The 12,553-nt window shown below is 43.9% G+C and overlaps 1 protein-coding gene across 1 annotated transcript; it reads left to right on the forward strand.

Moving 5' to 3' along the window:
* Nucleotides 1-487: 487 nt before the first annotated feature.
* LOC308158036 (relaxin-3 receptor 1-like) lies at nt 488-1,732 on the forward strand (the record flags this gene model as incomplete). Its single annotated transcript, XM_080531627.1, has 1 exon — nt 488-1,732. One exon carries the CDS (start codon nt 488-490, stop codon nt 1,730-1,732), a length of 1,245 nt encoding a protein of 414 aa, XP_080387753.1.
* Nucleotides 1,733-12,553: the final 10,821 nt, after the last annotated feature.

Genomic DNA, 12,553 nt, shown 5'->3' on the forward strand with positions numbered 1-12,553 from the left:
ATATTTTAATTTAAGGCTACTGTGTTTTAAGGCTACTGTGTTTGTTAAGTTCCTGTTGTTTGTAAACATTGGAGTGAAACAGTAAAACTGTATAGCATTCTCGGTTATTAAACTCATGTTTTATTAAGCTCATGAGGCATCTATAAGTTATATTCTTCAAGAACCAATCATAAATGTATATATCCAAAAACGGCTTCACAAATTATGGATTGTGGTGATTTGTGTGAGGATATAAATATTTTGACGGGGCACTAATTTGCATATCTTCTTTCCTGGCAGAGAATGGAGAACAACCAGTGACTGAAGACATAGATAATGTCAAACCTCTCAGAGAACCAACCAGGAGTGTCCCTTGTTGTTGCATACATAATTGGACTTTAGGTGAATGCAAAAAAGGAGGACCTCAAACTTCAATTGACTGTAACCAGCTACTCTTCAGTAGAGGCAATTGTTATTTTGGGTGGACCTTCTCTCGAGCACAGCTGAAATGTCAGAGGCTGACTTCCAGAAACTGGAGCTGTTCAACCAGATCCTGCACAGATGCAGTGAGGACCCATCCTGCAACCATTCCCACCTGACCTACCACAACAACAGTGTGGTATATGATCTGGACTTTCCTGGCGACGGCTCTCCCTGGCTGCGTACCGTCATCTCTACTGTCTACTGTGCTGTGGCGGTCGCCGGTATGCTGGGGAACATTCTGGTCCTGTATCTTCTCTGGTCCACCCGCACCATCGCCAAGACTGCCATTAACTTCTTTGTGTTCAACCTGTCCCTGGCTGACCTACTGTTTTCCCTGGCACTGCCATTCTGGGCGGTGGACATTGCTCTGGATTACAGCTGGCCCTTCGGCTGGGTCATGTGCAAGGCTGTTTCCCTCCTAACAGGCCTCAACTACTACGCCAGCTGCTTCTTCCTGACAGCCATGAGCTTGACCCGCTACTGCTCAGTGGCGACTGCGCTCAAGCCCACCGCACCACTAGCTCGCAGACTTTGTGATTCCTGGGTGTCCACAGCGCTCATCTGGATAGGGGCCCTCGTGGCAGCCATGCCGAGGGCGATCTTCGCCGACCTCCGGAGCGTGGGCATGGACAACGACACGGCGTGCCTTCTCCGCTTCCCCGACGGCACGTCCTGGCTGGGCTTCAACCAGCTTCTGAAGATGCTGCTGGGCTTCCTGCTGCCCTACGCCATCATCATCCTCTCCCACCTGCTCCTGCTGCGCTTCCTTTGTCGGCACAAGCTGAACGGGATCAACCCCCGGCGCCAGGCTCGCGTGTCCAAGTCGGTGGCAGTCGTCGTTCTCTCCTTCTGCACCTGTTGGTTCCCGTACAACATTCTCACTCTCTGGAGCTTCCTGATCCAGATGGACATCGCCGACATCACTCCCTCCTTTTACTTTGTCCAGACCTACCTTTTCCCCCTGGCCAACTGCTTGGCCTTCTCCAGCAGCTGCTTCAACCCTGTTATCTACTGTCTGGTCCGCAGAGAGTACCGCAAGGCCTTGCGCAGTCTGGTCTTAAAGTCCAGCCTGGCCATGGCCTCCAAGGCATGTCTCTCTGCTGTCAACTCCAACGAAGGCCAGAGTGGGGATGGCCAGATGGGAATCCCTCTCAACAACATGGACAGCCAGACAGCGCAGACGTACACCAAGAGGTCGGCGCTACCGTCCACCACTGTATCACTTGTTCCCAGCCCCAAGAGTGTCTGCCCTCTCAATGACCTTACCTGAGGAAGACCTACACCACAGTAGCTATTCCTCAGGTCAGAATCAATAAGGCTTCAGTGTAGCCCAGGTTTGGATGGGAAATGCCTATGGGCATTCATGCCCCTAAAATAATCACCATGGCCCTTACATGACAGGAACCCACAACTTAGGCTAGCTAGAGACCTAATGTGAATTGTTCATCATCAGGGGATTTCTATTTAATATAATTTCATGGCAATTCATCTGTAGTTCACAGTTTTAAAGAAAGGGATAGTTAAAGCATTCCCACCTTTTACTAGAATGTGATAAATAAATTAATACATTTGTGTTTTGCAGATTTATGCAAGTAAGGTATGAAGTGTAATTTGATTGTAGATATAACTTATTGAACTGAACTAACTCAAATAATCTCCTGGTGATGTTTGATCACAGTTGACCCATGGTCCTCAGCCCAAATAGGTTCATGTGTGTTGTTAGGGAATGGCCAGTGTTGCTGCTTCTGTAGTTAGTTAGTACAACCCTGTACAAACTGAAGGTTCTTATTCCACTATAATAAGCACAAGTTTATAAAGTAAGCAATGACAACTGAGGTTCATAGAACTGTAGAAGGTTGGATTGTTTTTGTCTGCCTTGAAGCGCTATGAAATAGCTGAACCGGTGGAGGCTGGTGGAGGCAGAGAACAGAGAACGGGCTCATTGTAATGCATGGAACGGAATGAGGAATGGTATCAATCATGTGGGTTTGATACCATTCCATGCATTACATCAAGCCTGTCCTCTGATTTCTGCCTCCACCAGCCTCCCCTGGTTTGAACTGGTGGAGACCAGGGGCATCAGGTACCCCATATTTTTGGAGGGGGTACAAAGTAAGTGAAGAAGGAGGTGAAGTGGAAGCTGGAGCATTTTATATATCTCAAACACCTGAACCTACTCCTAACCCAATCACTGAAAAGGTTCCTTTTGTATTGAGATAGTGAGCCACTCACCAAAAGGTAAATTGAGAAAAGATCTAGAATGATTGGATAGTCAATACCGTACATCATCATCATCACCAATTGATGAGAACCAGAACACATTCCCAGTATTTTAAGAGACTTGGAAGTAGTTCTAATTGACTGCCAAACCAAATGACCTTCAGTCGTCAAGCTATGAGCAGTGTAAATGCTGATCAATGGTAGTTATAACAATAGCCTATTAGGCCTATCAGTCAAGATCAGTGCCAACACAAATCACTTAACTGTTACAAAGCACTCACCTATCAATGTTAATGCAGATTTCATAACTTTAACCCATTGCTTGATATAGGCTAATGGACACATTTTTGGAAGTGCAGTTTCTGCACTATTTAAAAACCTGTCAATGTTAGCTAACTGTCACCATGTCAAGCTGGTCAATTAGCTCTGCAGCTGGTCAGTTACTTATTAATCTCTGAACCCAGAATCTACGGGGTCATGTATTGTGCCATGTGTGATAGATTCTGTATGAAGCCGACACTGATTTGATGAGTAGGCTACCAGTGAGGAGCTAACAATCATAATCAACAGCACCCTTTCAATATAAAGGTCCTGCTGCAAAATGGGCGGTTCCTTTGCCAGTTTGGTGGCACATTAATTCATTTAACATCAGAAAAAAACAGGAGGAATCAGAGCGGCCCCTAGTGGGCACAACAGACTCAGGAACCCAACTGATAGGGTTAGGGTTAGGGTTAGGAAAAAAAAAAAAAGAAGTTACCATATTTGTTTGATCGCGAACAAACAATTCTCAAAATGAGCATGAGTTCTAACAGTGCTAATTCTCATGATGTACTTTTAAGGAAGGATAAGTGATCTGATTGATGAGACGTGTCATTTATCTGAGGTGGTATGCAAGAAGCATAGTAGTAATTAATAGTCAGTCAGTTATTGATCAATAACAGTATACAGTAGTATATGAAAAAATAATTAAGTGTAGAAATGGTAAACCACTCCTTTAAGACTGTCGCCTGTGTAAATGTGCATTTCGAATATTATTGTTGATTAGTAATGCAGCATATCATGTTTGACATAGACCTTACGTTACGTTTGGTATTACCTTGCTACTGTATCTAGGTCAGGCCCACATTCTAATGGTGCCTACATTATTCGACAGGTGTAGATGATCTGAAGATGCGCTATGAAGTGATTGTGATCAGATTTTCCTGACCATCTCCGTATGTACAGTGGTTGCAAATGCATACTCAGATTTCTTCTCTCATTAGTGATAGATTCTGGGTGATGTGTTATTATGATGTCATGTTATATTTGGATTAAAAGAACAAAACGCAGTGCGCTATCAGACTTTTTTTATTGAAGGGTGTTTCGTCGACGGGCCGGCCCTGATTGCGACCATGGTAACAGTGACAACTCAACACGCAAAGGGCCCAGCAGGACACTACATGGTCCTACCTCCGTAAAAACTAAAGGTGAGGCCTAGCTCCTAACGACCAGGGCACATAATCTGAAGGAGAACAGGATCTCCTCCTCCACAAGGCAGACAGAGTGAAGGAGAACAGGATGTCCTCCTCCAGAGGAGACAGAGACAGAGTGCTACATGCTCCATTTTTAGTGCCCGTTTGAACTTGTCGTTGTTATCATCAATTTTCTGTGACTGCAGGAAGAGTGGCGCTGCGCTCCCCCCAAATGAATGTTGTTATCTTTAGGACTACTATGAGAACATGCACCACCACACTCAAGTGTCAACGTTTCAGATAAATATAGCTGAATCATTATCATCATTTGCGACTGGGAGTACTCTTCCTGGTGTTCTGTGAGCATTCCATGCAGTCCTACATAGTTTGAGGCAACATTTAGAATCATTTAGAACCCCCTCCCCCGTTATCTTGTATCAAGTTTACCATGGATCAACACTTACATGTATGTAAGTTTACCATGTATCAACAGAGCATATTTCACTTCCAGAGAGCAGAGACTCAGTGTCGCATGAAATCAGCTCACATGGAATGCGTTTCCCACCGGTGCCAATCAAATCCCACAACGCGTTTGTTGCAGGAGAGCGCGGAAGGTTGAGCCTTTTATCCCAGGCTGCTGATCCAGTTTTAATGGAGTAGGGGAAAGAAGTTCTCACGACGGGTATGTCTGGGACGAAGTAGACGTAATCTTATTTTTTTTTATATTGTAAATGATGGTCTGTCTTTTAAACACTTTCAATGGGAATTGAAACACATTAGTATCCCTTCATCAATCACAAAGTGCCGCGCACCGGCCCCACTAGACCCTTGGTAGGGTATATGCAAGCAGAATGGGATAGTGCGCTAGGCTGGAATACATTACAGCCTATAGAAAAACCTGAATGTAAACTGAATGTAAACAGGGGGAGAATCCCCCTCCCCCCACAGGTAATTGTCAAACGGTCCCTTTCCTCTTTCATGTCGGCCACTAAATCGACTTGTAGCCTAAGCCTACAGTGTGTCAACAAGGCTTGGGAACTGCGTAAGTTAAAAGATAAGGGCAGCAGGTGATGTTCTCAGACATTGACAGGTTTTTGGTCAAATAATGCTAGTCCACACATTGATCCTTTCCTTTTTCCTTTGGCATAACACTCAAAATGATGGACATAGGCTACCCGAACGCAGCCCAACCTCTCACATTACTTATACATTCACACAAAACGTATAGGCTTGAAGAGTGGGATCAAGTTGTTCCAGAGGAAACGGGAATGTACTGGTTGTGCCCTCCATCTATTGCTTCGGGGAGGGACAGGTAGGTGCGGTCAAATGTGCAGTCATGTCTGGAAGATGCTCACTTTTCCATATCCATTGGCTGAAGCAGCTTTTCCCATGTTACGCATTAAGCACTGTTTATACAGTATATAGGCTTATCACGTTTAGAGCATCACTGTGTTTAGCTGAACAATTATAAAGTTCGTCAGGTAAGGACTCATCTTTTGATACTTTACTTTTGCCTAAACGTTTATTGTTGGGTGTAATGAATTGCATCCACAATTTTCTTGTGTTTGGTTTACTGGATATGGACTTTGGTTTACTGCCCTCTGGAAATAAACATGAGCAGTTTTCTTCTCATTTACAGTATAGCCTACTGTTATAGTATAGTGTATAGTATAGTTAATAGTGTTCCCAGGGCCGGCCGCTGGCATTAGCAGTCTACAACCGCTAGATAAGAGCGGGCCACACTTTTGCTATCCCTTTAGAGCAAGCTACCACCCGTCAATCCCCCCCAAAAATGCCTCTACCCCCGTCAACGAAACAACACTGTCAATGAAAAAGTCTGCTAGCACATATCATTTCAATGAATGAATGAATGAATGGTCTTTATTGTCATTGATATAGACAGTACAGGTACCAAACAACGAAATTTGGGAGGGGGGGCTCCCCTGGTGCTAGGAAAGAAAAAAAACAAAACAAAAGCAAGAAGGGAAAAGAGCTGGTTTACATAAATAAAGGCTATGTACACTATCCACTATACTATACTGTACAAATAAAACACTGTGCTGTACTCTATGCTATGCTATACCTATTCTAACATTTCCTATTCTCTGCAACCTTATGTACCCTAGGGTTGTCATATTGCACATAGTGTTATTGCACATTCATTTAAAGTGTCGCAGTTTGCAGGCTTGAAATGTACACATTTGTGCCTCAGCACTACACCTGATTTTCAATCCAGCAGCTGCCATCAATCCGTCCAGACTGTCCAGGGCCCAGAACCTAGGTCTTTGCTGTGTTCAGGGCCTGGATGGCCCTGGGGTAGAAGCTGAGCTTCAGTCTGTTTGTTGTTGCGAACATGGTCCTGTACCGCCTGTTCGGGGGCAGCCGAGCAAAGTGTTCGTACCCAGGGTGGGATGGGTCTCTGGAGATCTTGGAGGCCTTCCTGAGGCAGCGTGTGTTGTACAGCTCTTCCAGAGAGGGGAGGGGGGCGCCGGTGATCTTCTGGGCCGTTCTCACGACTCTCTGTAGCGCATTCCTCTCTGCGGCTGTGCAGCTGGAGAACCAGTTGCAGATGCAGTAGGTGAGGATGCTCTCCACTGCGCAGCGGTAGAAGGCCACCAGCATCTCCTGTCTGATGTGGTCTTTCCTGAGGACTCTCAGGAAGAAGAGCCGCTGTTGTGCCTTCTTGATGATGGCTGCTGTGTTGTTCTTCCAGGACAGGTCATCCTGTATGTGCACCCCCAGGAATCGGAGGGTTGAGACTCTCTCCACGCTCCCTCCGTCGATGAGCAGGGGCTGGACCTCAGATTTTTTCCTCCTGAAGTCCACGATGATTTCCTGGGTCTTTGACTGGTTCAGCAGCAGGTTGTTAACCTTGCACAGCTTGCTCAGCTGCTCTACCTCATCCCTGTACGCCGCCTCGTCCCCCCCGAGATGCAGCCCACCACGGTGGTGTCGTCTGCAAACTTTACGATGGAGTTGCTGGGGTGGACGGGGGTGAAGTCGTAGGTGTAGAGGTTGTAGAGGATGGGCCTTAGCACGCAGCCCTGGGGGGACCCAGTGCTGAGTCTGAGGGCTGTGGAAGTGTGGGAGCCCACCCGCACCCTCTGGGGGCGGTCGGACAGGAAGTCCTTGATCCATGCACATATAGAGTGTGATAGTCCCAGGTCTAGTAGTTTGGTCACTAGCCTGTCTGGAAGGATGGTGTTGAAGGCAGAGCTGAAGTCCACAAAGAGCAGTCTCGCGTAGCTGTTTCCCCTCTCCAGGTGGGATAGAGTGGAGTGGAGAGTCGTCGCGATGGCGTCCGCTGTGGACCTGTGGGCTCTGTAGGCGAACTGGTATGGATCCAGGTTGGGCGGGAGGCGTGTGACTATGTGGGCCCGGACTAGTTTCTCGACGCACTTCATGATGATTGGTGTGAGTGCCACCGGGCGGTAGTCGTTTAGGCAGCTCACCGTGCTTTTCTTCGGGACTGGGATGATAGTTGAGTTCAGGCAGGGTGGGATGGCGGCCTGGGACAGGGACTGGTTGAAGATGTTGGTGAAAACCCCGGCCAGCTGGTCGGCGCAGTCCCTCAGCACCCGTCCCAGGACGCCATCCGGCCCTGAGGCTTTCCTGGGGTCCACCGCCTTCAGCACGCGTCTCACTTCATGCTCTGTGAGGGTGAGGCTGCTGAGAGCTGGAGAGAGTGGTGTTTGTGTTGTTTTTTAAGAGATTTACCGACGATGACACAGTTAGGGTCGAAGTCTTGTCCTTGCAATAGAGTGTCAGTTTCTCTTTTGTTCATCATTGATGTACAAACTGTATAGAAATAAGACATGTTGGTTATGCAAACCCATAGGTATATAATTTATTATTTTAATATTTTCCAATATCACTTATTTAATTAGTTAACCTCCCTCTTGTGTTCACGGTCAAATCTGACCGAATGACTTTGTTTGTAATCATAAATATCGTGTTTTTCATCCCATTGCCTCAAGACCTTATGTTATCCTCCACCCTAGGCCCCTGAGCATATACACTTGATTGCATTGAATTGCATTGCATTTTGGGGGATTTATTGAACCGTGTCACACCTATGATGTTTGTTAGAATTGACCGCCATAGGAAAGTAGTGACCGAAAGTAGCAAAGTTGGAAAATGAAAGATGAAAGTAGGCTACACAATTAAACACTGGCTTGCCTGTATCAAATCAATACATCCCATGCATCAATGGAACGGGAAGAATCCCAGCTACAACACTAACTACATTTCCATCTCCAGTACACACAGCCTACATGGCAGGCATTTTTATAATATACAGTAATGTACAGTAAACACTAACTTTGAACTTGCTGCAAAATTATAATACTTGCTTTGACTGTTCAAATGAGATGTCAACCATCAAAATTGGATAAGGGGTTCCAGAGATATCACTGTGCAAAATACACCGGTCAATTTTGACCGAAAGTAGCAAAGTTGGAAAATGAAACAAACGGAAGAGGAAGGTTAAATCCTTGATATATTATGTATCTATGTAATATGTGGTGCAACTTGAAAATAATTGAACATTGCACATGTCACATACCGGTACTGTAGATTACAGAATTCACTGCCATTGACATTGACCCATCGACTATGGGTTGAATACGGTGACTTGGTATCCTTGATTTAATTAAACTATCCAAAACTCTTTATTCCCATCTTGAAATGGCACACAATAGCATGCATCTTGTCAAATGGTCTGTCTAGATTTTACTCACCCATCAATCTGATAACCAACAGAAATGTCAGCGTCTTTGAGCCCCGGGAAAGCGCTATATAACTACCGGTACAATGAATTATTATTATTATTATTATTATTATTATTAAATGTCTGAGTTCAAATATATATATATATATATATATATATATATATATATATTAGCAGACAGTCCTTCTGGAGGGATGAAAAATTAAGAATGAAATATCAAAACTGGAATATCAATATCATTATAAATCAACTAAATAGACTCATGTTCTTTGTCCTACTGTACCTGCTAAGGAGTGGAATTGTAGAGAGTTTGCCAAGTTAACCAAGTGAAAACCATCACCTTATTTTTCTTTCATCACATTCCTAGTAGGTCAGAAGGTTAAATAGTTAGTATTTTGTAGCATTGCCTCTAAATTGTTCAACTTGGGTCAAACATGTCGGGGAGCCTTTCACAAGTAAGTAGCCTTGAGCCCTATAGCCCTTAAGGGGCAGGATCTCCTGTTTTCATAGCTTGAGGCGGCTTGATGTTCAGTACACCCCCTGGACATGATGCTGGTATGTCGCAGGGTCTTACGCCCAATCCAACCCTTTAGTGCTGAGTGCCAAACAGGGAGAATCAGGTACCATTTTTATAGTCTTTGGTACGACTCGGCCGGGGATCGAACTCACGACCTCCCAATCTCAGGGCGGACACTCTAACCGCAAGGCCACTGAGCTGGTAAAGCCTTTCACAAGCTTCCCGTAATAAGTTGGTGGAATGTTGGCGCATTCATCCTGACAGAACTGGTGTATCTGAGTCAGGTTTGTAGACCTTCTTGCTTGCAGACACTATTTCAGTTCTGCCCACAAAAGTTATATAGGATTGAGGTCAAGGCTTTGTGATGACCACTCCAATTCCTTGACTTTGTTGTCCTTAAGCCATTTTGCCACAGCTTTGGAAGTATGCTTGGGGTCATTGTTCATTTGGAAGACAAATTTGCGACTAAGCTTTAACTTCCTGGCTGATGTCTTGAGATGTTGCTTCCATATATCCACAACATTTTCCTTCCTCATGATCTATTTTGTGAAGTGCACCAGACCCTCCTGCAGCAAGGCCCCCACAACATGATGCTGACACCACTGTGCTTCACGGTTGGGATGGTGTTCTTCGGCTTCTTTTCCTCCAAACATAACAACTCATTATGGCCAAACAGTTACATTTTTGTTTCATCAGACCAGAGGACATTTCTCCAAAAAGTAAGGTCTTTGTCCTCATGTGCAGTTGCAAACCGTAGTCTGGCTTTTCTATGGTGGTTTTGGAGCAGTGGCTTCTTCCTTGCTGAGCGGCCTTTCAGGTTATGTCGATATAGGGCTCGTTTTACTGTGGATATAGATCCTTTTGTACCTGTTTTCTTCACCTTCACAAGGTCCTTTGCTGTTGTTCTGGGATTGAAATGCACTTTTCGCACCAAAGTACGTTCATCTCTAGGAGACAGAACGCTTCCTGAGTGGTATGACAGCTGGGTGGTGTCATGGTGTTTATACTTGCGTACTATTGTTTGTTCAGATGAAAGTGGAACTTTCAGGCATTTTTTGCTCCCAAGGATGAACCAGACTTGTGGAGGTCCACAATTTATTTACTGATGTCTTGGCTGATTTGATTTTCCCATGATGTCAAGCAAAGAGGCACTGAGTTTGAAGGTAGGCCTAAAATACATCCACAGGTATATCTCCAATTGACTCAAATTATGTCAATTAGCCTACCAGAAGCCTCTAAAGCCACAACAAAATGTCAGGAATCTGTTTACCCTCTGACCCACTGGAATTGTGATATAGTGAATTACAAGTGAAATAATCTGTCTATAAACAATTGTTGCAAAATGTAAGCACAAAGTAGATTTCATAACCGACTTGCCAAAACTATAGTTTGTTAACATTAAATCTGTGGAGTGGCCAAAAAAATAGTTTTAATGACTTCAACCTAAGTGTATGTAAACTTCCAACTTCAATTGTATACAGTGATAGTTAGGTTTCTGTTGTTTGTAAACATTCGAGTGAAACTATGTCCTCCTTAAGAATCAGAATCAGAATTGTTTATATTGCTATGTATATTTGCACATACAGGAAATTGACTAGGTGAGGTTGGACATAAAACATAAAAAACAGCAATATAAGCAAAAATAGTTTGGAAAAATAGGCAATAGAACAATAATTATGCAGGCTGTAAATGAGAGTAAAGTAAAACTAATATAAATTACACTGTCAGTTGAATATGTGTGTGTGTGTGTGTGTGTGTGTGTGTGTGTGTGTGTGTGTGTGTGTGTGTGTGTGTGTGTGTGAGTGTGTGTGGCGGGGGTGAGAGAGTGAGAGACAGGGGGCTTGTTTGTGAGGCAGGGGGGAAGAAACTGTTCAGGTAACGCAAGGTTTTGGAACCTTTTTCTAGATGGAAGTCTTTGGAAGAGGTGGTGACCGGGGTGGGAGGGATCAGCAATGATCTTTCCTGCTCTCTCACTGGACCTGGAGTGGAACAGGTCCAGGACAGATGGCAGGTCACAGCCGATGACCTTCTCGGCTGACTGAATAATCAGCTGTAGTCTGCCTCTGTCCTTGGTAGTTGAGGCAGCGAACCAGGCAGTGATCGATGAACTGAGGATGGACTTGATGATGGACATGCAGAACTCACTTTCTGCGGCATATTGAATTTCTTCAGCTGCTGCAGGAAGAACAACCTTTTATGCCATTACTACAACAACGACAACAACAACAACAGCAACAACAACAATCAAATAACAACACATAACGTTTATGACACTTCAGTGTCATAAAAAAACTAAAAGGAAAAGTTTATCTGCTTCTGCTTGGTCAGTGTATTTTTAGGGAAGGTTTAGTAGGGTGGAAAAGTACTGAGGAGGTTGTTATTGTACATTTAGCTCCATTTCATGGGGAAGTAGCTCCCAGCAAATAAAGCAGAAGTGGCACTTTAACAGTGTTAATTGACAGTCAGATAACAAGACTGATACAGGTGTGTACATTCAAGTCTTTAACATATCTGTCATTGCCTAGAAGGACAAAAGACATAATAACAAAAGTCAAGTGTAATCCCTGGGTGTGTACATTTTTGTGACTTTGGGGCTGCCCCCAAAAAGACAGATTCAGAGAATGCTAGCTGGGTCATTCTACAGAAACGGTGGCATTTGGAATTGCAAATGTCTTAAAATGTATTTCATTTTACTTAATAAAAACTTAGTGTACAATAATAATTAACCTCTTACCTTTAACAATCCCCAAAAATGAAAGCTTAATGTAGACATTTATTTTTATACATTCACTCAATTGGTCTTACCATGCAGGAGGAGTAGTAATGCCAATGACAGTAACGCCAATGACAATTTACAGAACAAATGAGTTTTTACAAAATGGCCACTGCAGTACCTCAAGCGACATGTCTTCAATCATATCAAAATCATTCAATAATCAAATTTAATCAATAGCTTTTTAAAAAATGGTATTCCTCTTCGTATGAAATGGCAAACACCAGTGACATATTTGAAAGCCTCGTGTAGAATTAACACATAAATCATAAAATGTATAACAAATTAAGAGAGACAGCAGACTGACCATGTGCGTATGTTGATCACATGTCCTCCAATGACCTCTTGAACCAAGAAGTACTTCTAAAAGTAATTTCATTTCTTTCAAAATAAAAGTTTTG

This window comes from Nansenia antarctica (assembly GCF_963989245.1).
Source record: "Nansenia antarctica genome assembly, chromosome: 5".
In the NCBI taxonomy this organism is placed as follows: Eukaryota; Metazoa; Chordata; class Actinopteri; order Argentiniformes; family Microstomatidae; genus Nansenia; species Nansenia antarctica.